The sequence below is a fragment of the Procambarus clarkii genome, chromosome 55, assembly GCF_040958095.1.
Source record: "Procambarus clarkii isolate CNS0578487 chromosome 55, FALCON_Pclarkii_2.0, whole genome shotgun sequence".
NCBI lineage: Eukaryota > Metazoa > Arthropoda > Malacostraca > Decapoda > Cambaridae > Procambarus > Procambarus clarkii.
The window spans coordinates 30,232,470-30,255,286 of NC_091204.1; the positions used below are offsets into that span (position 1 = coordinate 30,232,470).

Below are 22,817 nucleotides of genomic sequence, written 5' to 3' on the forward strand. Positions count from 1 at the left end.
GGCTGGAGCTACAGGTCCAGCTCCAACCCCCTGCCAGTAGAGAGAGGGGAGGGGGGGGCTGGATTACAGGTCCAGAATCACCCCCCCTGCCAGTAGAGGTGGGCTTGAGCTACAGGTCCAGCTCCAACCCCCTGCCAGTAGAGAGAGGGGGGGGGGCTGGACTACAGGTCCAGAATCACCCCCTGCCAGTAGAGAGGGGCTTGAGCTACAGGTCCAGCTCCAACCCCCTGCTAGCAGAGAGAGGGGGGGGCTGGAGCTACAGGTCCAGAACCAACCCTCTGCCAGTAGAGAGGGCGGTGGAGCTCCAGGTCCACTACCAACCTCTGCCAGTAGAGGTTGGAGGAGGGTGGAGCTACAAGTTCAGCACCAACCGCCTGCCATTAGAGGGGGCTGGAGCTACAAGTACAGCACCAACCCCCTCCCAGTAGAGAGGGGGGTGGAGCTACAGGTCCAGCACCAACCCCCTTCCAGTACAGAGGGGGCTGGAGATACAGGTCCAGCATCAACCCCCCAGTAGGAATAGAGGGGGGGTAGCTGGAGCTACAGGTCCAGCACTAACCCCCAGCTAGTAGAGGGGGGCTGGAGCTACAGGTCTAGCACCAACCCCTGTACCAGTAGAAGGGGGCTGGAGCTACTGGTCCAGAAAAAACTCCCTGCCAGTAGAGGTAGGCTGGAGATACAGGTTCAGCACCAACCCCCTGCCAGGTAGAGGGGAACTGGACCTACAGGTCCAAAACCAACCCCCTGCCAGTAGAAGGGGGGCTTGAGCTACAGGTCCAGAACCAACTTCCTGCTAGTCGAGGGGGGCTGGAGCTAAAGGTCCAGCACCATCCCTCTGCCAGTAGCGGGGGGCTGGGTCTATAGGTCCAGCACCAACCCCCTGCCAGTTGAGGGGGGCTAGAGCTACAGGTCAAGCACCAACCACCTGCCAGTAGAGGGGGGGCTAGACCTACATGTTCAGAACCAACCCTCTGCCAGTAGAGGGGGGCTGGAGCTACAAGTCCAGCACCATCTCCCTGCCAGTAGAGGGGGGCTGGAGCTAAAGGTCCCTCACCAACCCCCTGCCAGTAGAGGGGGGTCTGGAGAAACAGATCCAGGACCAACCCCCTGCCAGTAGAGGGAGGCCGGAGCTACAGGTCCAGAACAAACCCCCTGCCAGTAGAGGGGGGTCTGCAGAAACAGATCCAGGACCAACCCCCTGCCAGTAAAGGGGGGCTGGAACTGCAGGTCCAGACCCAACCCCCTGCCAGTTGAGGGGGGCTGGAGCTACAGGCCCAGCATCAACCCCCATCCAGTAGTGGTGGGCTAGAGCTACAGGTCCAGCACCAACCCCCTGCCAGTAGAGATGGGCTGGAGCTACAGGTTCAGCACCAACGCCCTGCCAGTAGAGGGGGGCTGGAGCTACAGGTTCAGCACCAACCCACTGCCAGTAGAGGGGGGGCTGGAGCTACAGGTCCAGCACCAACCCCCTTCCAGTAGAGGGGGTCTGAAGCAACAGGTGCAGAACAAACCCCCTGCCAGTAGAGGGGGCTTGAGCTACAGGTCCAGAATCACCCCCCTGCCAGTATGGAGGGGTGTGAAGCTACAGGTTCAGCACCAACCCCCTTCCAGTAGAGGGGGTCTGGAGCTACAGTTCCAGAATCAACCCCCTGCCAGTAGAGGGGGCTTGAGCTACAGGTCCAGAATCACCCCCCTGCCAGTAGAGGGGGCTTGAGCTACAGGTCCAGCTCCAACCCCCTGCCAGTAGAAAGAGTGGGGGGGGGGGGCTGGAGCTACAGGTCCAGAACCAACCCCCCTGCCAGTAGAGAGGGGGCTGGAGCTACAAGTCCAGCACCAACCCCCTCCCAGTAGAAAGGGGGGTTAAGCTACAGGTCCAGCACCAACCCCTTTCCAGTAGAGAGGGGGCTGGAGCTACAGGTCCAGCACCAACCCCCTTCCAGTAGAGGTGAGCTGGAGCTACAGGTCCAGCTCCAACACCCTGCCAGAAGAGGTAGGCTGGAGCTACAGGTCCAGCACCAACCCCCTGCCAATAGAGGTAGGCTGGAGCTACAGGTCCAGCACCAACCACCTTCCAGTAGAGGGGGTCTGGAGCAACAGGTCCAGAACCAACCCCCTACTAGTAGAGGGGGGCTGGAGCTACAGGTCCAGAACCAACCCCCTGCCAGTAGAGGGGGGCTGGAAATACAGGTCCAGCATCATCCCCCCTGTAAGTATAGAGGGGGGGTAGCCGGAGCTACAGGTCCAGCAGTAACCCCCTGCTAGTAGAGGGGGGCTGGAGCTACAGGTCTAGCACCAACTCCTGTGCCAGTAGAAGGGGGCTGGAGCTACTGGTCCAGAAAAAACTCCCTGCCAGTAGAGGTAGGCTGGAGATACAGGTTCAGCACCAACCCCCTGCCAGTAGAGGTGGGTCTGTAGCTACAGGTCCAGCACCAACCCCTGCCAGTAGAGGGGGGGCTGGACCTACAGGTCCAGAACCAACCCCCCCCTGCCAGTAGAGGGGGGCTGGAGCTACAAGTCCAGCACTAACCCCCTGCTAGTAGAGGGGGGCTGGAGCTACAGGTCCAACACCAAACCCCCCTGCCAGTATAGGGGGGCTGGAGCTACAGGTCCAGCACCAACCCCCTGCCAGTAGAGCTGGGCTGGAGCTACAGGTCCAACACCAACCCCCTGCCAAAAGAGGTGGGCTGGAGCTACGGGTCCAGAAGCAACCCCCTGCCAGTAGAGGTGGGCTGGAGCTACAGGTCCAGCACCAACCCCCTGCCAGTAGATGGGGGGCTGGAGCTACAAGTCCAACACCAACCCCCAGTGGAAAGGGGGCTGGAGCTACAGGTCCAGCTCCAACCCCCTGCCAGTAGAGGTGGGCTGGAGCTACGGGTCCAGAAGCAACCCCCTGCCAGTAGAGAGGGGGGTGTAGCTACAGGTTCAGCACCAGCCCCCTGCCAGTAGAGTGCGGCTGGAACTACAGGTCCAGCACCAACCCCCTGCCAGTAGAGGTGGGCTGGAGCTACAGGTCCAGCACCAACCCCCTGCCAGCAGAGGTGGGTTGGAGCTACTGGTCCAGTACCAACCTCCCTGCCGGTAGAGTGGAGGGGCTGGAGCTACAGGTCCAGAACGAACCCCCTGCCAGTAGAGGGGGGGGCTGGAGCTACAGGTCCAGAACCAACCCCCTGCCAGTAGAGGGGGGGGGGCTGGAGCTACAGGTCTAGCACCAACCCCCTGCCAGTATAGGCAGGCTGGAGCTACAGGTCCAACACCAAACCCCCTGCCAGTATAGGGGGGCTGGAGCTACAGGTCCGGCACACACCCCCTGACATTAGAGGGAGGCTGGAGCTACAATTCCAGCACCAACCCCCTGCCAGTAGTCGGGGGCTGGAGCTACAAGTCCAGCACCAACCCCCAGTAGAAAGTGGGCTGGAGCTACAGGACCAGCTCCAACCCCCTGCCAGTAGAGGGAGGCTCGAGCTACAGGTCCAGCACCAACCCCCTGACAGTAAGGTAGGCTGAAGATACAGGTTCAGCATCAACCCCCTGCCAGTATATGGGGTGGATGGAGCTACAGGTCCAGCCCCAACCCTCTACCAGTAGAGGGGGGGCTGGAGCTACAAGTCTAGCACCAACCCCGAGGCAGTATAGGTGGGCTGGAGCTACAGGTCCATCATCAACCCCCTGCCAGTAGAGGGGTTGGGGCTACAGGTACAGCACCAACCCACTGCCAGTAGAGGGGGGCTGTAGATACAGGTCCAGCACCAACCCCCTGCCAGTAGAGGGGGGGGGGGGGGCAGGAGCTACAGGTCCAGCACCAACCCCCTGCCCGTAGAGGGGATTTGAACTACAGGTCCAGCACCAACCCCTTGCCAGTAGAAAAGGGCAGGAGCTACAGGTCAAGCACCAACCCCCTGCACGTAGAGGGGGTTTGAACTACAGGTCCAGCACCAACCCCCTGACAGTAAAGGTAGGGTGAAGATACAGGTTCAGCACCAACCCCCTGCCAGTTTAGGGGTGGATGGAGCTACAGGTCCAGCCCCAACCCTCTACCAGTAGAGGGGGGGCTGGAGCTACAGGTCCAGAACCAAACCCCCTGCCAGTAGAGGAAGGGCTGGAGCTACAGGTCCAGAACCAACCCCCTGCCAGTAGAGGGGGGTTGGAGCTACAGGTCCAGCACCAACCCCCAGACAGTACAGGTAGGCTGGAGCTACAGGTCCCGAACCTGCTCCCTGATAGTATAGGGGGCTGGAGCTACAGCTTCAGCACCAACCCCCTGCCAGTAGAGGGGGGCTGGAGCTACGGGTCCAGAACCAACCCCCTGCCAGTAGAGGGGGGCTGGAGCTACAGGTCCTGAACGAACCCCCTGCCAGTAGAGGGGGGCTGGAGCTACGGGTCCAGCACCAACCCCCTGCCAGTAGAGGAGGGCTGAAGCTACAGGTCCAGCACCAACCCCCTGCCAGTAGAGGTGGGGTGGAGCTACAGGTCCAGGCCCAACCCGAAGCCAGTAGAGTGGGGCTGGAGCTACAGGTCCAGCACCAACCCCCTGCCAGTAGGTAGGGGTGGATGGAGCTACAGGTCCAGCACCAACCCCCTGCCAGTAGAGGTGGGCTGGAGCTACAGGTCCTGTACCAACCCCCTGCCAGTAGAGGGAGGCTGGAGCTACAGCTCCAGCACCAACTCCTGTGCCAGTGGAGGGGGGGAAGGGGGGCTGGAGCTACAGGTCCAGCACCAACCCCCTGCCATTAGAGAGGGGGATGGAGCTACAAGTCCAGCACCTGCCCCCTGCCAGTAGAGGGGGGGGGCTGGAGCTACAGGTCCAGAACCAGCCCTCTGCCAGTAGAGGGGGGCTTGAGCTACAGGTCCAGAACCAACCCTCTGCCAGTAGAATTGGGCTAGAGCTACAGGTCCAGTACCAACCCCCCCTGCCAGTAGAGGGGGCTGGAGCTACAGGTCCAGCACCACCCTCTGCAAGTAGAGGTGGGGGTGGAGCTACAATTCCAGAACAAACACCTTGCCAGTAGAGGGGGGGCTGGAGCTACAGGTCCATAACCAACCCCCTGCCAGTAGAGGGGGCTTGAACTACAGGTCCAGCACCAACCCCTTGCCAGTAGAAAGGGGGCTGGATCTACAGGTCAAGCACCATCCCCCCTGCCAGTAGAGGGGGGGGGGGGCTGGAGCTACAGGTCCAGCATCAACCTCCTGCCAGTAGAGGTGGGCTGGCGCTACAGGTCCAGAACAAACCCCTTGCCAGTAGAGGGGGTTCTGAGCTACAGGTCCAGAATCAACCCCCTGACAGTAGAGGTGGCTGGAGCTACAGGTCCAGCACCAACCCCCTGCCAGTAGAGGGGGGCTGTAGCTACAGGTCCAGCGCCAATCCCCTGCCAGTAGAGGTGGGCTGGAGCTACAGGTCCAGCACTAACCCCCTGCCAGTAGAGGGGGGGGGGCTGGAGCTACAGGTCCAGCACCAACCCCCTGCCAGTAGAGGGGGGATGTAGCTACAGGTCCAGCGCCAATCCCCTGCCAGTAGAGGTGGGCTGGAGCTATAGGTCCAGCACCAACCCCTTGCCAGTAGAGGGGGGGGGGCTGGAGCTACAGGTCCAGCACCAACCCACTGCCAGTAGAGGGGGGGGGGCTGGAGCAACAGGTCCAGCACCAACCCCCTGCCAGTAGAGGGAGGCTGGAGCTACAGATCCGGAATCAATCCCCTGCCAGTAGAGGGGGGCTGGAGATACAGGTCCAGCATCAACCCCCCTGTCAGTATTGAGGGGGGGGAGCTGGAGCTACAGGTCTAGAACTATCTACCAGTAGAGGGGGGGGTCTGGAGCTACAGGTCCAGCACTAACCCCCTGCTAGTAGAGGTGGGCTGGAGCTACAGGTCAAGCACCAACCCCCCTGCCTGTAGATGGGGGGGGCTGGAGCTACAGGTCCAGCACTAACCCCCTGCCAGTAGAGGGAGGCTGGTGCTATTGGTCCAGCACCAACCCCTGCCAGTAGAGGGGGGCTGGAGCTACAGGTCCAGCACCAACCCCCTGCCAGTAGAGAGGGGGGTGGAGCTACAGGTCCAGCACTAACGCCCTGCCAGTAGAGGTGGGCTGGAGCTACAGGTCCAGCACCAACCCCCTGCCAGTAGAGAAAGGGTGGAGCTACAGGTCCAGCACCAACCCTCTTCCAGTAGAGAGGGGGATGGAGCTACAGGTCCAGCACCTGCCCCCTGCCAGTAGATGGGGGGGTGCTGGAGCTACAGGTCCAGAACCAGCCCTCTGCCAGTAGAGGGGGGCTGGAGCTACAGGTCCAGCACCAACCCTCTGCCAGTAGAATTGGGCTGGAGATACAGGTCCAGTACCAACCCCTTGCCAGTAGAGAGGGGGGTGGAGCTACAGGTCCAGCACCAACCCCCTCCCATTAGAGGGGGGCTGGAGCTACAGGTTCAGCACCAACCCCCTGCCAGTAGAGGGGGACTGGAGCTACAGGTCCAGCACCAACCCCCTGCCAGTAGGTAGGGGTGGATGGAGCTACAGGTCCAGCACCAACCCCCTGCCAGTAGAGGTGGGCTGGAGCTACAGGTCCAGTACCAACCCCCTGCCAGTAGAGAGAGGCTGGAGCTACAGGTCCAGAACCAACTTCCTGCCAGTAGAGATGGGCTGGAGCTACAGGTTCAGCACCAACCCCTTGCCAGTAGAGGGGGGCTGGAGCTACAGGTCCAGAACTAACTCCCTGCCAGTAGAGGTGGGCTGGAGCTACAGGTCAAGCACCAACCCCCCTGCCTGTAGAGGGGGGGGGCTGGAGCTACAGGTCCAGAACCAACACCCTGCCAGTAGAGGGAGGATGGTGCTATTGGTCCAGCACCAACCCCTGCCAGTAGAGGGGAGCTGGATCTACAGGTCCAGCACCAACCCCCTGCCAGTAGGGAGGGGTGGATGGGGCTACAGGTCCAGCCCCAACCCCCTGCCAGTAGAGAGGGCTGGAGGTACAGGTCCAGTACCAACCCCCTGCCAGTAGAGGTGGGCTGGAGCTACAGGTCGAGTACCAACCCCCTGCCAGTAGAGGGGGGCTGTAGCTACAGGTCCAGAACCAACTTCCTGCCAGTAGAGATGGGCTGGAGCTACAGGTTCAGCACCAACCCCATGCCAGTAAAGGGGGGTGGAGCTACAGTTCCAGTACCAACCCACCCTGCCAGTAGAGGGGGGCTGGAGTTACAGGTCTAGCACCACCCTCTGCCAGTAGAGGTGGGGGTGGAGCTACAAGTCCAGAACAAACCCCTTGCCAGTAGAGAGGGGCTGGAGCAACAGGTCCAGAACCAACCCCCTGCTAGTAGAGGGTGGCTGGAGCTACAGGTCCAGAATCAATCCCCCCTGTCAGTATAGAGGGGGGGTAGCTAGAGCTACAGGTCCAGAACCATCTCTCTGCCAGTAGAGGTGGGCTGGAGCTACAGGTCCAGCACCAACCCCCTGCCAATAGAGGTGGGCTGGAGCTACAGGTCCAGCACCAACTCCTGTGCCAGTGGAGGTGGGGAGGATCCTGGAGCTACAGGTCCAACACCAACGCCCTGCCAGTAGAGGTGGGCGGGAGCTACAGGTCCAGTACCAACCCCTGCCAGTGGAGAGGGGGGTGGAGCTACAGGTCCAACACTAACCCCCTGCCATTAGAGGGGGGCTGGAGCTACAGGACCAGTACCAACCCCCTGCCAGTAGAGAGGGGGATGGAGCTACAAGTCCAGCACCTGCCCCCTGCCAGTAGAGGGTGGGGGCTTGAGCTACAGGTCCAGAACCAACCCTCTACCAGTAGAGGGGGGCTGGAGCTACAGGTCCAGAACCAACCCTCTGCCAGTAGAATTGGGCTAGAGCTACAGGTCCAGTACCAACCCCCCCTGCCAGTAGAGGGGGGCTGGAGCAACAGGTCCAGCACCACCCTCTGCAAGTAGAGGTGGGGCTGGAGCTACAAGTCCAGAACAAACCCCTTGCCAGTAGAGGGGGGGCTGGAGCTACAGGTCCAGAACCAACCCCCTGCCAGTAGAGGGGGCTTGAACTACACGTCCAGCACCAACCCCTTGCCAGTAGAAAGAGGCAGGAGCTACAGGTCAAGCACCATCCCCCCTGCCAGTAGAGGGGGGGGGCTGGAGCTACAGGTCCAGCATCAACCTCCTGCCAGTAGAGGTGGGCTGGCGCTACAGGTCCAGAACAAACCCCTTGCCAGTAGAGGGGGTTCTGAGCTACAGGTCCAGAATCAACCCCCTGCCAGTAGAGGGGGGCTGTAGCTACAGGTCCAGCGCTAATCCCCTGCCAGTGGAGGTGGGCTGGAGCTACAGGTCCAGCACTAACCCCCTGCCAGTAGAGGGGGGGGGGCTGGAGCTACAGGTCCAGCACCAAACCCCCTGCCAGTAGAGGGGGGATGTAGCTACAGGTCCAGCGCCAATCCCCTGCCAGTAGAGGTGGGGGGGGGGGCTGGAGCTACAGGTCCAGCACCAACCCCTTGCCAGTAAAGGGGGGGGGGGGCTGGAGCTACAGGTCCAGCACCAACCCACTGCCAGTAGAGGGGGGGGCTGGAGCAACAGGTCCAGCACCAACCCCCTGCTAGTAGAGGGGCGCTGGAGCTACAGGTCCAGAATCAATCCTCTGCCAGTAGAGGGGGGCTGGAGCTACAGGTCCAGCACTAACCCCCTGCTAGTAGAGGTGGGCTGGAGCTACAGGTCCAGCACCAACCCCCTTCCAGTAGAGGGAGGCTGGTGCTATTGGTCCAGCACCAACCCCTGCCAGTAGAGAGGGGGGTGGAGCTACAGGTCCAGCACCAACGCCCTGCCAGTAGAGGTGGGCTGGAGCTACAGGTCCAGCACCAACCTCTGCCAGTAGAGAGGGGGGTGGAGCTACAGGTCCAGCACCAACCCCCTGCCAGTAGAGAGGGGGATGGAGCTACAGGTCCAGCACCTGCCCCCTGCCAGTAGATGGAGGGGGGGGGCTGGAGCTACAGGTCCAGAACCAGCCCTCTGCCAGTAGAGGGGGGCTGGAGCTACAGGTCCAGAACCAACCCTCTGCCAGTAGAATTGGGCTGGAGCTACAGGTCCAGTAACAACCCCTTGCCATTAGAGAGGGGGGTGGAGATACAGGTCCAGCACCAACCCCCTGCCATTAGAGAAGGGCTGGAGCTACAGGTTCAGCACCAACCCCCTGCCAGTAGAGGGGGGCTGGAGCTACAGGTCCAGCACCAACCCTCTGCCAGTAGAATTGGGCTGGAGCTACAGGTCCAGTACCAGCCCTCTGCCAGTAGAGGGGGGCTGGATCTACAGGTCCAGAACCAACCCTCTGCCAGTAGAATTGGGCTGGAGCTACAGGTCCAGTTCCAACCCCTTGCCATTAGAGAGGGGGGTGGAGCTACAGCTCCAGCACCAATATCCTTCCAGTAGAGGGTGGCTGGAGCTACAGGTCCAGCACCAACCCCCTGCCAGTAGATTGCGGCTGGAGCTACAGGTCCAGCACCAACCCCCCTGCCAGTAGAGGGGGACTGGAGCTACAGGTCCAGCACCAACCCCCTGCCAGTAGATTGCGGCTGGAGCTACAGGTCCAGCACCAACCCCCTGCCAGTAGAGGGGGACTGGAGCTACAGGTCCAGCACCAACCCCCTGCCAGTAAAGGGGGACTATCGCTACAGGTCCAGCACCAACCTTCTGCCAGTAGAGGGGGGCTGGCGCTACAGGTCCAGCATCAACCCCCAGTAGAAAGTGGGCTGGAGCTACAGGACCAGCTCCAACCCCCTGCCAGTAGAGGGAGGCTCGAGCTACAGGTCCAGCACCAACCCCCTGACAGTAAGGTAGGCTGAAGATACAGGTTCAGCATCAACCCCCTGCCAGTATAGGGGGTGGATGGAGCTACAGGTCCAGCCCCAACCCTCTACCAGTAGAGGGGGGGCTGGAGCTACAAGTCTAGCACCAACCCCGAGGCAGTATAGGTGGGCTGGAGCTACAGGTCCATCATCAACCCCCTGCCAGTAGAGGGGTTGGGGCTACAGGTACAGCACCAACCCACTGCCAGTAGAGGGGGGCTGTAGATACAGGTCCAGCACCAACCCCCTGCCAGTAGAGGGGGGGGGGGCAGGAGCTACAGGTCCAGCACCAACCCCCTGCCCGTAGAGGGGACTTGAACTACAGGTCCAGCACCAACCCCTTGCCAGTAGAAAAGGGCAGGAGCTACAGGTCAAGCACCAACCCCCTGCACGTAGAGGGGGTTTGAACTACAGGTCCAGCACCAACCCCCTGACAGTAAAGGTAGGGTGAAGATACAGGTTCAGCACCAACCCCCTGCCAGTTTAGGGGTGGATGGAGCTACAGGTCCAGCCCCAACCCTCTACCAGTAGAGGGGGGGCTGGAGCTACAGGTCCAGAACCAAACCCCCTGCCAGTAGAGGAAGGGCTGGAGCTACAGGTCCAGAACCAACCCCCTGCCAGTAGAGGGGGGTTGGAGCTACAGGTCCAGCACCAACCCCCAGACAGTACAGGTAGGCTGGAGCTACAGGTCCCGAACCTGCTCCCTGATAGTATAGGGGGCTGGAGCTACAGCTTCAGCACCAACCCCCTGCCAGTAGAGGGGGGCTGGAGCTACGGGTCCAGAACCAACCCCCTGCCAGTAGAGGGTGGCTGGAGCTACAGGTCCTGAACGAACCCCCTGCCAGTAGAGGGGGGCTGGAGCTACGGGTCCAGCACCAACCCCCTGCCAGTAGAGGAGGGCTGAAGCTACAGGTCCAGCACCAACCCCCTGCCAGTAGAGGTGGGGTGGAGCTACAGGTCCAGGCCCAACCCGAAGCCAGTAGAGTGGGGCTGGAGCTACAGGTCCAGCACCAACCCCCTGCCAGTAGGTAGGGGTGGATGGAGCTACAGGTCCAGCACCAACCCCCTGCCAGTAGAGGTGGGCTGGAGCTACAGGTCCTGTACCAACCCCCTGCCAGTAGAGGGAGGCTGGAGCTACAGCTCCAGCACCAACTCCTGTGCCAGTGGAGGGGGGGAAGGGGGGCTGGAGCTACAGGTCCAGCACCAACCCCCTGCCATTAGAGAGGGGGATGGAGCTACAAGTCCAGCACCTGCCCCCTGCCAGTAGAGGGGGGGGGGGCTGGAGCTACAGGTCCAGAACCAGCCCTCTGCCAGTAGAGGGGGGCTTGAGCTACAGGTCCAGAACCAACCCTCTGCCAGTAGAATTGGGCTAGAGCTACAGGTCCAGTACCAACCCCCCCTGCCAGTAGAGGGGGCTGGAGCTACAGGTCCAGCACCACCCTGTGCAAGTAGAGGTGGGGGTGGAGCTACAATTCCAGAACAAACACCTTGCCAGTAGAGGGGGGGCTGGAGCTACAGGTCCATAACCAACCCCCTGCCAGTAGAGGGGGCTTGAACTACAGGTCCAGCACCAACCCCTTGCCAGTAGAAAGGGGGCTGGATCTACAGGTCAAGCACCATCCCCCCTGCCAGTAGAGGGGGGGGGCTGGAGCTACAGGTCCAGCATCAACCTCCTGCCAGTAGAGGTGGGCTGGCGCTACAGGTCCAGAACAAACCCCTTGCCAGTAGAGGGGGTTCTGAGCTACAGGTCCAGAATCAACCCCCTGACAGTAGAGGTGGCTGGAGCTACAGGTCCAGCACCAACCCCCTGCCAGTAGAGGGGGGCTGTAGCTACAGGTCCAGCGCCAATCCTCTGCCAGTAGAGGTGGGCTGGAGCTACAGGTCCAGCACTAACCCCCTGCCAGTAGAGGGGGGGGGGGCTGGAGCTACAGGTCCAGCACCAACCCCCTGCCAGTAGAGGGGGGATGTAGCTACAGGTCCAGCGCCAATCCCCTGCCAGTAGAGGTGGGCTGGAGCTATAGGTCCAGCACCAACCCCTTGCCAGTAGAGGGGGGGGGGGGCTGGAGCTACAGGTCCAGCACCAACCCACTGCCAGTAGAGGGGGGGGGCTGGAGCAACAGGTCCAGCACCAACCCCCTGCCAGTAGAGGGAGGCTGGAGCTACAGATCCGGAATCAATCCCCTGCCAGTAGAGGGGGGCTGGAGATACAGGTCCAGCATCAACCCCCCTGTCAGTATTGAGGGGGGGGAGCTGGAGCTACAGGTCTAGAACTATCTCTCTACCAGTAGAGTGGGGGGTCTGGAGCTACAGGTCCAGCACTAACCCCCTGCTAGTAGAGGTGGGCTGGAGCTACAGGTCAAGCACCAACCCCCCTGCCTGTAGATGGGGGGGGGGGCTGGAGCTACAGGTCCAGCACTAACCCCCTGCCAGTAGAGGGAGGCTGGTGCTATTGGTCCAGCACCAACCCCTGCCAGTAGAGGGGGGCTGGAGCTACAGGTCCAGCACCAACCCCCTGCCAGTAGAGAGGGGGGTGGAGCTACAGGTCCAGCACTAACGCCCTGCCAGTAGAGGTGGGCTGGAGCTACAGGTCCAGCACCAACCCCCTGCCAGTAGAGAAAGGGTGGAGCTACAGGTCCAGCACCAACCCTCTTCCAGTAGAGAGGGGGATGGAGCTACAGGTCCAGCACCTGCCCCCTGCCAGTAGATGGGGGGGTGCTGGAGCTACAGGTCCAGAACCAGCCCTCTGCCAGTAGAGGGGGGCTGGAGCTACAGGTCCAGCACCAACCCTCTGCCAGTAGAATTGGGCTGGAGATACAGGTCCAGTACCAACCCCTTGCCAGTAGAGAGGGGGGTGGAGCTACAGGTCCAGCACCAACCCCCTCCCATTATAGGGGGGCTGGAGCTACAGGTTCAGCACCAACCCCCTGCCAGTAGAGGGGGACTGGAGCTACAGGTCCAGCACCAACCCCCTGCCAGTAGGTAGGGGTGGATGGAGCTACAGGTCCAGCACCAACCCCCTGCCAGTAGAGGTGGGCTGGAGCTACAGGTCCAGTACCAACCCCCTGCCAGTAGAGAGAGGCTGGAGCTACAGGTCCAGAACCAACTTCCTGCCAGTAGAGATGGGCTGGAGCTACAGGTTCAGCACCAACCCCTTGCCAGTAGAGGGGGGCTGGAGCTACAGGTCCAGAACTAACTCCCTGCCAGTAGAGGTGGGCTGGAGCTACAGGTCAAGCACCAACCCCCCTGCCTGTAGAGGGGGGGGGGCTGGAGCTACAGGTCCAGAACCAACACCCTGCCAGTAGAGGGAGGATGGTGCTATTGGTCCAGCACCAACCCCTGCCAGTAGAGGGGAGCTGGATCTACAGGTCCAGCACCAACCCCCTGCCAGTAGGGAGGGGTGGATGGGGCTACAGGTCCAGCCCCAACCCCCTGCCAGTAGAGAGGGCTGGAGGTACAGGTCCAGTACCAACCCCCTGCCAGTAGAGGTGGGCTGGAGCTACAGGTCGAGTACCAACCCCCTGCCAGTAGAGGGGGGCTGTAGCTACAGGTCCAGAACCAACTTCCTGCCAGTAGAGATGGGCTGGAGCTACAGGTTCAGCACCAACCCCATGCCAGTAAAGGGGGGTGGAGCTACAGTTCCAGTACCAACCCACCCTGCCAGTAGAGGGGGGCTGGAGTTACAGGTCTAGCACCACCCTCTGCCAGTAGAGGTGGGGGTGGAGCTACAAGTCCAGAACAAACCCCTTGCCAGTAGAGAGGGGCTGGAGCAACAGGTCCAGAACCAACCCCCTGCTAGTAGAGGGTGGCTGGAGCTACAGGTCCAGAATCAATCCCCCCTGTCAGTATAGAGGGGGGGTAGCTAGAGCTACAGGTCCAGAACCATCTCTCTGCCAGTAGAGGTGGGCTGGAGCTACAGGTCCAGCACCAACCCCCTGCCAATAGAGGTGGGCTGGAGCTACAGGTCCAGCACCAACTCCTGTGCCAGTGGAGGTGGGGAGGATCCTGGAGCTACAGGTCCAACACCAACGCCCTGCCAGTAGAGGTGGGCGGGAGCTACAGGTCCAGTACCAACCCCTGCCAGTGGAGAGGGGGGTGGAGCTACAGGTCCAACACTAACCCCCTGCCATTAGAGGGGGGCTGGAGCTACAGGACCAGTACCAACCCCCTGCCAGTAGAGAGGGGGATGGAGCTACAAGTCCAGCACCTGCCCCCTGCCAGTAGAGGGTGGGGGCTTGAGCTACAGGTCCAGAACCAACCCTCTACCAGTAGAGGGGGGCTGGAGCTACAGGTCCAGAACCAACCCTCTGCCAGTAGAATTGGGCTAGAGCTACAGGTCCAGTACCAACCCCCCCTACCAGTAGAGGGGGGCTGGAGCAACAGGTCCAGCACCACCCTCTGCAAGTAGAGGTGGGGGTGGAGCTACAAGTCCAGAACAAACCCCTTGCCAGTAGAGGGGGGGCTGGAGCTACAGGTCCAGAACCAACCCCCTGCCAGTAGAGGGGGCTTGAACTACACGTCCAGCACCAACCCCTTGCCAGTAGAAAGAGGCAGGAGCTACAGGTCAAGCACCATCCCCCCTGCCAGTAGAGGGGGGGGGGGCTGGAGCTACAGGTCCAGCATCAACCTCCTGCCAGTAGAGGTGGGCTGGCGCTACAGGTCCAGAACAAACCCCTTGCCAGTAGAGGGGGTTCTGAGCTACAGGTCCAGAATCAACCCCCTGCCAGTAGAGGGGGGCTGTAGCTACAGGTCCAGCGCTAATCCCCTGCCAGTGGAGGTGGGCTGGAGCTACAGGTCCAGCACTAACCCCCTGCCAGTAGAGGGGGGGGGGGGCTGGAGCTACAGGTCCAGCACCAAACCCCCTGCCAGTAGAGGGGGGATGTAGCTACAGGTCCAGCGCCAATCCCCTGCCAGTAGAGGTGGGGGGGGGGGCTGGAGCTACAGGTCCAGCACCAACCCCTTGCCAGTAAAGGGGGGGGGGCTGGAGCTACAGGTCCAGCACCAACCCACTGCCAGTAGAGGGGGGGGGGCTGGAGCAACAGGTCCAGCACCAACCCCCTGCTAGTAGAGGGGCGCTGGAGCTACAGGTCCAGAATCAATCCTCTGCCAGTAGAGGGGGGCTGGAGCTACAGGTCCAGCACTAACCCCCTGCTAGTAGAGGTGGGCTGGAGCTACAGGTCCAGCACCAACCCCCTTCCAGTAGAGGGAGGCTGGTGCTATTGGTCCAGCACCAACCCCTGCCAGTAGAGAGGGGGGTGGAGCTACAGGTCCAGCACACACGCCCTGCCAGTAGAGGTGGGCTGGAGCTACAGGTCCAGCACCAACCTCTGCCAGTAGAGAGGGGGGTGGAGCTACAGGTCCAGCACCAACCCCCTGCCAGTAGAGAGGGGGATGGAGCTACAGGTCCAGCACCTGCCCCCTGCCAGTAGATGGAGGGGGGGGGGCTGGAGCTACAGGTCCAGAACCAGCCCTCTGCCAGTAGAGGGGGGCTGGAGCTACAGGTCCAGAACCAACCCTCTGCCAGTAGAATTGGGCTGGAGCTACAGGTCCAGTAACAACCCCTTGCCATTAGAGAGGGGGGTGGAGATACAGGTCCAGCACCAACCCCCTGCCATTAGAGAAGGGCTGGAGCTACAGGTTCAGCACCAACCCCCTGCCAGTAGAGGGGGGCTGGAGCTACAGGTCCAGCACCAACCCTCTGCCAGTAGAATTGGGCTGGAGCTACAGGTCCAGTACCAGCCCTCTGCCAGTAGAGGGGGGCTGGATCTACAGGTCCAGAACCAACCCTCTGCCAGTAGAATTGGGCTGGAGCTACAGGTCCAGTTCCAACCCCTTGCCATTAGAGAGGGGGGTGGAGCTACAGCTCCAGCACCAATATCCTTCCAGTAGAGGGTGGCTGGAGCTACAGGTCCAGCACCAACCCCCTGCCAGTAGATTGCGGCTGGAGCTACAGGTCCAGCACCAACCCCCCTGCCAGTAGAGGGGGACTGGAGCTACAGGTCCAGCACCAACCCCCTGCCAGTAGATTGCGGCTGGAGCTACAGGTCCAGCACCAACCCCCTGCCAGTAGAGGGGGACTGGAGCTACAGGTCCAGCACCAACCCCCTGCCAGTAAAGGGGGACTATCGCTACAGGTCCAGCACCAACCTTCTGCCAGTAGAGGGGGGCTGGCGCTACAGGTCCAGCATCAACCCCCTGCCAGTAGAGGGAGGCTGTAGCTACAGGTCCAGCATCAACCCCCTTCCAGTAGAGGGGGACTGGAGCTACAGGTCCAGCACCAACCCCCTGCCAGTAGAGGGAGGCTGTAGCTACAGGTCCAGCACCATCCCCCTGCCAGTAGAGGGGGGCTGGCGCTACAGGTCCAGCATCAACCCCCTGCCAGTAGAGGGGGGCTGGCGCTACAGGTCCAGCATCAACCCCCTGCCAGTAGAGGGGGGCTGGCGCTACAGGTCCAGCATCAACCCCCTGCCAGTAGAGGGGGCTGGAGCAACAGGTCCAGCACTAACCCCCTGCCAGTAGAGGGGGCTGGAGCTACAGGTCCAGCATCAACCCCCTGTCAGTAGAGGGGGGCTGGCGCTACAGGTCCAGCATCAACCCCCTGCCAGTAGAGGGGGCTGGAGCAACAGGTCCAGCACTAACCCCCTGCCAGTAGAGGGGGCTGGAGCTACAGGTCCAGCATAATGGAGTTGACAATGACCGCAGGTGATAATGGGGCTGACACTGTCCACAGGTGATAATGGGGCTGACACTGCCCACAGGTGATAATGGGGCAGACACTGTCCACCGGTCATAATGGGGCTGACATAGAGAACAGCCTGCCAGTAGAGGGGGCTGGAGCAACAGGTCCAGCACTAACCCCCTGCCAGTAGAGGGGGCTGGAGCTACAGGTCCAGCATAATGGTGTTGACAATGACCGCAGGTGATAATGGGGCTGTACTATCACCACAGGTGATAATGGGGCTGACACTGACCACAGGTGATAATGGGGCTGACACTGACCACAGGTGATAATGGGGCTGACACTGACCACAGGTGATAATGGGGCTGACACTGTCCACAGGTCATAATGGGGCTGACACTGACCACACCACAGGTGATAATGGGGCTGACACTGACCACAGGTGATAATGGGGCTGACACTGACCACAGGTGATAATGGGGCTGACACTGACCACAGGTGATAATGGGGCTGACACTGTCCACAGGTTGAGGACCTCCGCAGGATGAGGGAGCCCGTCAAGAGGCTGGTGGAGGCTGGCCGGGTGTTGGCCGTCCAGGAAGACCAAGATGGCCGCCGCTCCGCCAGGATAACTCTACAAGACGGACAGCTGTACCTCCACCCACTCCTGCGTCAGCCCACGCCCGCCCACGCCCACACCCTCCAGGTTACTTTATTACACCCACTTCACTTATTGACATTACTGACTTATTGAGTTTTTATAATTTATATGATGACATTTTGTTGTACAGTTATCAGCATGATTTATTTTATTTCCTGCAGGAGAGTAAGGTTGTGGGCGTGCTGGAGCCCTCCTGCACCCTGGCGTTCCTTGACCTCGGGTGGGCGGGGTCAACAAGAGGGCGGGTCACCATCCGGCTGACCCCTGACACTCCGCTGGCCAGACAGTTTGTGTTGTTGTGTACGGGCCAGCGGGGCCACACCTACCGCAACACTAAACTGTTGTGGGTGGGGCACAAGGGTCGGCTGGGGGAGTGGGTGGAGGGCGGAGACTACGAGAGTAATGATGGTGAGGGAGGAGCCCCACTGCTGCCTGACCTCCAGGGGCAGTACCGGGAGTCCGGCCGGGCAGGAGCTGTGTGGTCCTTGTGGGGGCCGGGGGGTCCCAAGAGTGCCCAGTTCTTCATCACCACCAGGGACCTCCAGGATGGTGACCAGTGGCCACGTGTCTTCGGTGATGTGGTGAGCGGCCTGGATGTGGTGAGGGCAGCAGTCAACCACAGTGACATTACGGAGGTGACTGTGGTGGACTGTGGTGTTGTGCTGCCACTCTAGTTCACTGTACCACCACCATCACTACTGTGGTGTTGTGCTGCCACTCTAGTTCACTGTACCACCACCATCACTACTGTGGTGTTGTGCTGCCACTCTAGTTCACTGTACCATCACCATCACTACTGTGGTGTTGTGCTGCCACTCTAGTTCACTGTACCACCACCATCACTACTGTGGTGTTGTGCTGCCACTCTAGTTCACTGTACCATCACTACTGTGGTGTTGTGCTGCCACTCTAGTTCACTCTACCACCACCATCACTACTGTGGTGTTGTGCTGCCACTCTAGTTCACTGTACCACCACCATCACTACTGTGGTGTTGTGCTGCCACTCTAGTTCACTGTACCACCACCATCACTACTGTGGTGTTGTGCTGCCACTCTAGTTCACTGTACCACCACCATCACTACTGTGGTGTTGTGCTGCCACTCTAGTTCACTGTACCACCACCATCACTACTGTGGTGTTGTGCTGCCACTCTAGTTCACTCTACCACCACCATCACTACTGTGGTGTTGTGCTGCCACTCTAGTTCACTGTACCACCACCATCACTACTGTGGTGTTGTGCTGCCACTCTAGTTCACTGTACCACCACCATCACTACTGTGGTGTTGTGCTGCCACTCTAGTTCACTGTACCACCACCATCACTACTGTGGTGTTGTGTTGCCACTCTAGTTCACTGTACCATCACCATCACTACTGTGGTGTTGTGCTGCCACTCTACTTCACTGTACCATCACTACTGTGGTGTTGTGCTGCCACTCTAGTTCACTGTACCATCACCATCACTACTGTGGTGTTGTGCTGCCACTCTAGTTCACTGTACCATCAATACTGTGGTGTTGTGCTACCACTCTAGTTCACTGTACCATCACCATCACTACGATGGTGTTGTGCTGCCGCTCTAGTTCACTGTACCATCACCATCACTACTGTGGTGTTGTGCTGCCACTCTAGTTCACTGTACCGTCACCATCACTACTGTGGTGTTGTGCTGCCACTCTAGTTCACTGTACCATCACCATCACTACTGTGGTGTTGTGCTGCCACTCTAGTTCACTGTACCATCACCATCACTACTGTGGTGTTGTGCTGCCACTCTAGTTCACTGTACCACCACCATCACTACTGTGGTGTTGTGCTGCCACTCTAGTTCACTGTACCATCACCATCACTACGGTGGTGTTGTGCTGCCGCTCTAGTTCACTGTACCATCACCATCACTCCTACATCACCATGGACAGCGTGTTTTGATGTCAATGTTATTTAAGGACACACTATCACTATATCATCATAACTATCTTTATCACTATATCATCATAACTTCACTATATCTGGCATTTAACACTTTTGTATTCATACTTTGGTATCATATACTTGACAATGACGGCTGTATCACCATCAATGCTATATCTTCTCAGTACTGTAACCTATCATTGCTGTATCACTATAGCCTCACTATCACCTCTATATCACCTGTCAACCATCAAAACCTTCTTCTTTAATTACATCATTATGGAGTCAGAGAACACTCCCTGCAATACCTCAAATCTTATCTTACTGACAGGCTCCAGTATGTTTCTGTGAATAATACAATTTCTCCCACCCTACCCTTCAATATTGGTGTTCCTCAGGGCAGCATACCTGGCCCTCTCCTCTTTCTCATCTACATTAATGACCTTCCAAATGCCTCCCAACATCTCAAACCAATTCTATTTGCTGACGACACAACCTTCATTTACTCCAGTCCTGACCCCCTTGCTCTAAATGCCACAGTAAATACTGAGCTAGAGAAAGTCCATCTTTGGCTAACTGCCAACAAACTCACCCTTAACATTGACAAAACTTTCTATATTCTGTTTGGCAATAAATCCTCTAATCAGATAAATCTCAAAATAAACAATACCCAAATTTGTAACAAATTAGATAGCAAATTCCTTGGCGTTCTCATCGACCACAAGCTGAATTTCCAGGGACACATTCTAAATATATCAAAAAAAGTTTCAAAAACTGTTGGCATTCTTTCTAAGATCAGATATTATGTATCCCGCCCTGCCCTGGTTACTCTCTATTACTCCCTCATCTATCCATACCTCAACTATGGTATTTGTGCTTGGGGTTCTACTACCCAAAATCATTTATGTCCTCTAATTACCCAACACAAAGCTGCTATTAGGACAATAACCAACTCTGGCCCCAGACATCACTCGGTACCCTTACTCAAATCTCTGAATATGTTAGATATTAAGTCACTGCACATTCTCTCTTGTGTATTATACATATATAAAACGCTGAACTGTAAAGCCAATCCTGACCTCAAAAGCTTCATTGAAGGTTGTAACAGAACCCATGAGCACCACACCAGAAATAAATACAGTTTCGATATTCCTAGAGTACGACTTAATCAAACTAGAAATGCTCTACAAATCAAGGGACCCAGAATGTGGAATGATCTTCCCAACCATGTTAAGGACTGTACCTCTCTCAACCAGTTTAAGATAAAAACTAAACACTACCTAATAAATTCCCTGCAACCTACCTCACTCCTCTATTGTCAACCCATGTCTGTTTTTTTTTAATCAACACTGTCAACCTATTGTATTTGTGCTGCTTTTTCAGTCATGTTCCCCCCTTTTTTTTATCTTTATTTGTATTTGTTCTCAACACTTTTTATTCTTTATGCTCAATTAGTATTAAGTTCTAGATATTAATGTTTTTATTGCACGAAACGCATTGCGTAATAGTGGCTTTAGGCATTGTATGTACTAGCTCTATCTATATATCGATCCATTAATGTAACATCACTTGTATGTATGTACCATACCTGAATAAACATATTTATTTATTTATTTATTTATATATCACCATCACCTCAGGACCCACACTTGGGGTCATATACTGACCATGTTGAGTAACAAATTGTTGGTGTCACTATATGACAGCTGTTGTCACTGTTATATCACTAACAGCTCACTATCACATAACACTATCACTGCTACACCAACATCATTTCACTTTCACTGCATTATCACCTCACACTGATATTTCCTCCTTACATTCACTGCTATATCACCATCACCTCAGTATCACTGCTATATCGTCCCACTATCACAGCTATATCACCTCACTATCACTGCTATATCACCATCACCTCACAATCACTCAGGTGTGTTGTGATATTACCATACTGGACCATGGTGTGTTGTGATATTACCATACTGGTCCATGGTGTGTTGTGATATTACCATACTGGTCCATGGTGTGTTGTGATATTACCATACTGGACCATGGTGTGTTGTGATACTACCATACTGGTCCATGGTGTGTTGTGATATTACCATACTGGTCCATGGTGTGTTGTGATATTACCATACTGGTCCATGGTGTGTTGTGATATTACCATACTGGACCATGGTGTGTTGTGATATTACCATACTGGTCCATGGTGTGTTGTGATATTACCATACTGGACCATGGTGTGTTGTGATATTACCATACTGGTCCATGGTGTGTTGTGATATTACCATACTGGACCATGGTGTGTTGTGATATTACCATACTGGTCCATGGTGTGTTGTGAATTACCATACTGGTCCATGGTGTGTTGTGATATTACCATACTGGTCCATGGTGTGTTGTAATATTACCATATGGGTGTGAGGTGGTGTTATGACCCCACATACACCAGTATGATCATACTGTAGCTGGTGTATGATGTGCTCAAACTGTATAGTGATGTCTTGGCTGATTAGCCTAGTATCACGAATATTAATTTATGTAGTCCTACATAATGCTGTATAGGAAATATTATGTGAACTATGATGGAGAATGTATAAATTTAGGTCTCGGATGTATTACTGTCATGTATACTGTGTAATTTCCCCTTTCATTATTGTTCATTATATTGTCCTCTAACATTAAATTAGATTATGGCACTGAGATGTATACCATATAAACATGGTTTTGATACACATGTTGTATATATATGTATATACTTGTTTTCACGTATACTTATGTATAATGGCTGGCGGGCAGACGTCTTGAAATCCTCCCTTAACCCCTCTCCCCTCTCCCGCCAATGTTACCATGTCTTGCCAATATGAATTCTTTGTTCACATATTTTTATATCATGATATAATCTTTAATGTACTGAATTATTGATATGTATTGTTATGTAAGGTTGTGTATTATGGTCTTTATTTTGTTGATATATGAATTAGAAGTTCTTGATCGAGATATGTCTGTATATGAGCTTGAGATATTTGAAAGAGAGGAGTCAGCTGACTCATAGAGGTGGATACAGTGTCGCTCCCGGCCAGCATGGCTCTGGGCGGTCACTCTTTGATTTTCTCAGTCGAGCGCATGTGTTGCCGCTACGGTCCGGGTTTTGTGACCTTATTTGTGTCATTTGACTGCTAGGATATTTGTCATGTTGCTGTAATGTATACCATGGATCAATTCTACCATTGTGCATCCTTTATACCAGGTGATAGGTGCTGTTATATATCTTAGTGAGGTGGGTACCTGAGGATCTTAAGTGATGCCATTGTGCTGTACATGATATTAATTCCTCATACCTCATTTGTTAATGGTTGTGACACCACCACCACCACCCTGTATTGGTATTAGCAGCATAATAGGCGCTAGTGTCCCACTGCGCCACGATAGAGCCTGGCGTCAGCTAGTGCTGATTGTATGCAGTTTTGAGACCTGTTGATGATCAAGTCCAGCTTTGAGAAGCTAGATAAATCATTGAGTGTGAATTTATAGATTGTATTCTTTTTTTATGTTCATTTGTTAATGCCCAGTAAACTGGAATATTTTTTGTTAGCCTTTCATTCCCGTAGACACTTATTGATATTTGGCCAGTATATATATATATATATATATATATATATATATATATATATATATATATATATATATATATATATATATATATATTGTCGGAAAATCCGACACCATTTAATAATAATATCATACAGACAGATAAGAGCTGTGTT

General features: G+C 56.7%; 1 protein-coding gene across 1 annotated transcript in view; it reads left to right on the forward strand.

Moving 5' to 3' along the window:
* Positions 1-22,637, forward strand: part of LOC138352926 (peptidyl-prolyl cis-trans isomerase-like) — a 34,557-nt gene extending 11,920 nt beyond the window's left edge. Inside the window, exons 2-3 of the mRNA XM_069305578.1 lie at positions 17,001-17,180; positions 17,297-22,637. Of these exons, the coding sequence (XP_069161679.1) occupies positions 17,001-17,180; positions 17,297-17,809 (693 nt within the window). The 3' untranslated portion in view covers positions 17,810-22,637. The remainder of the gene's footprint in view (positions 1-17,000; positions 17,181-17,296) is intronic.
* The last annotated feature ends 180 nt before the right edge of the window (positions 22,638-22,817 follow it).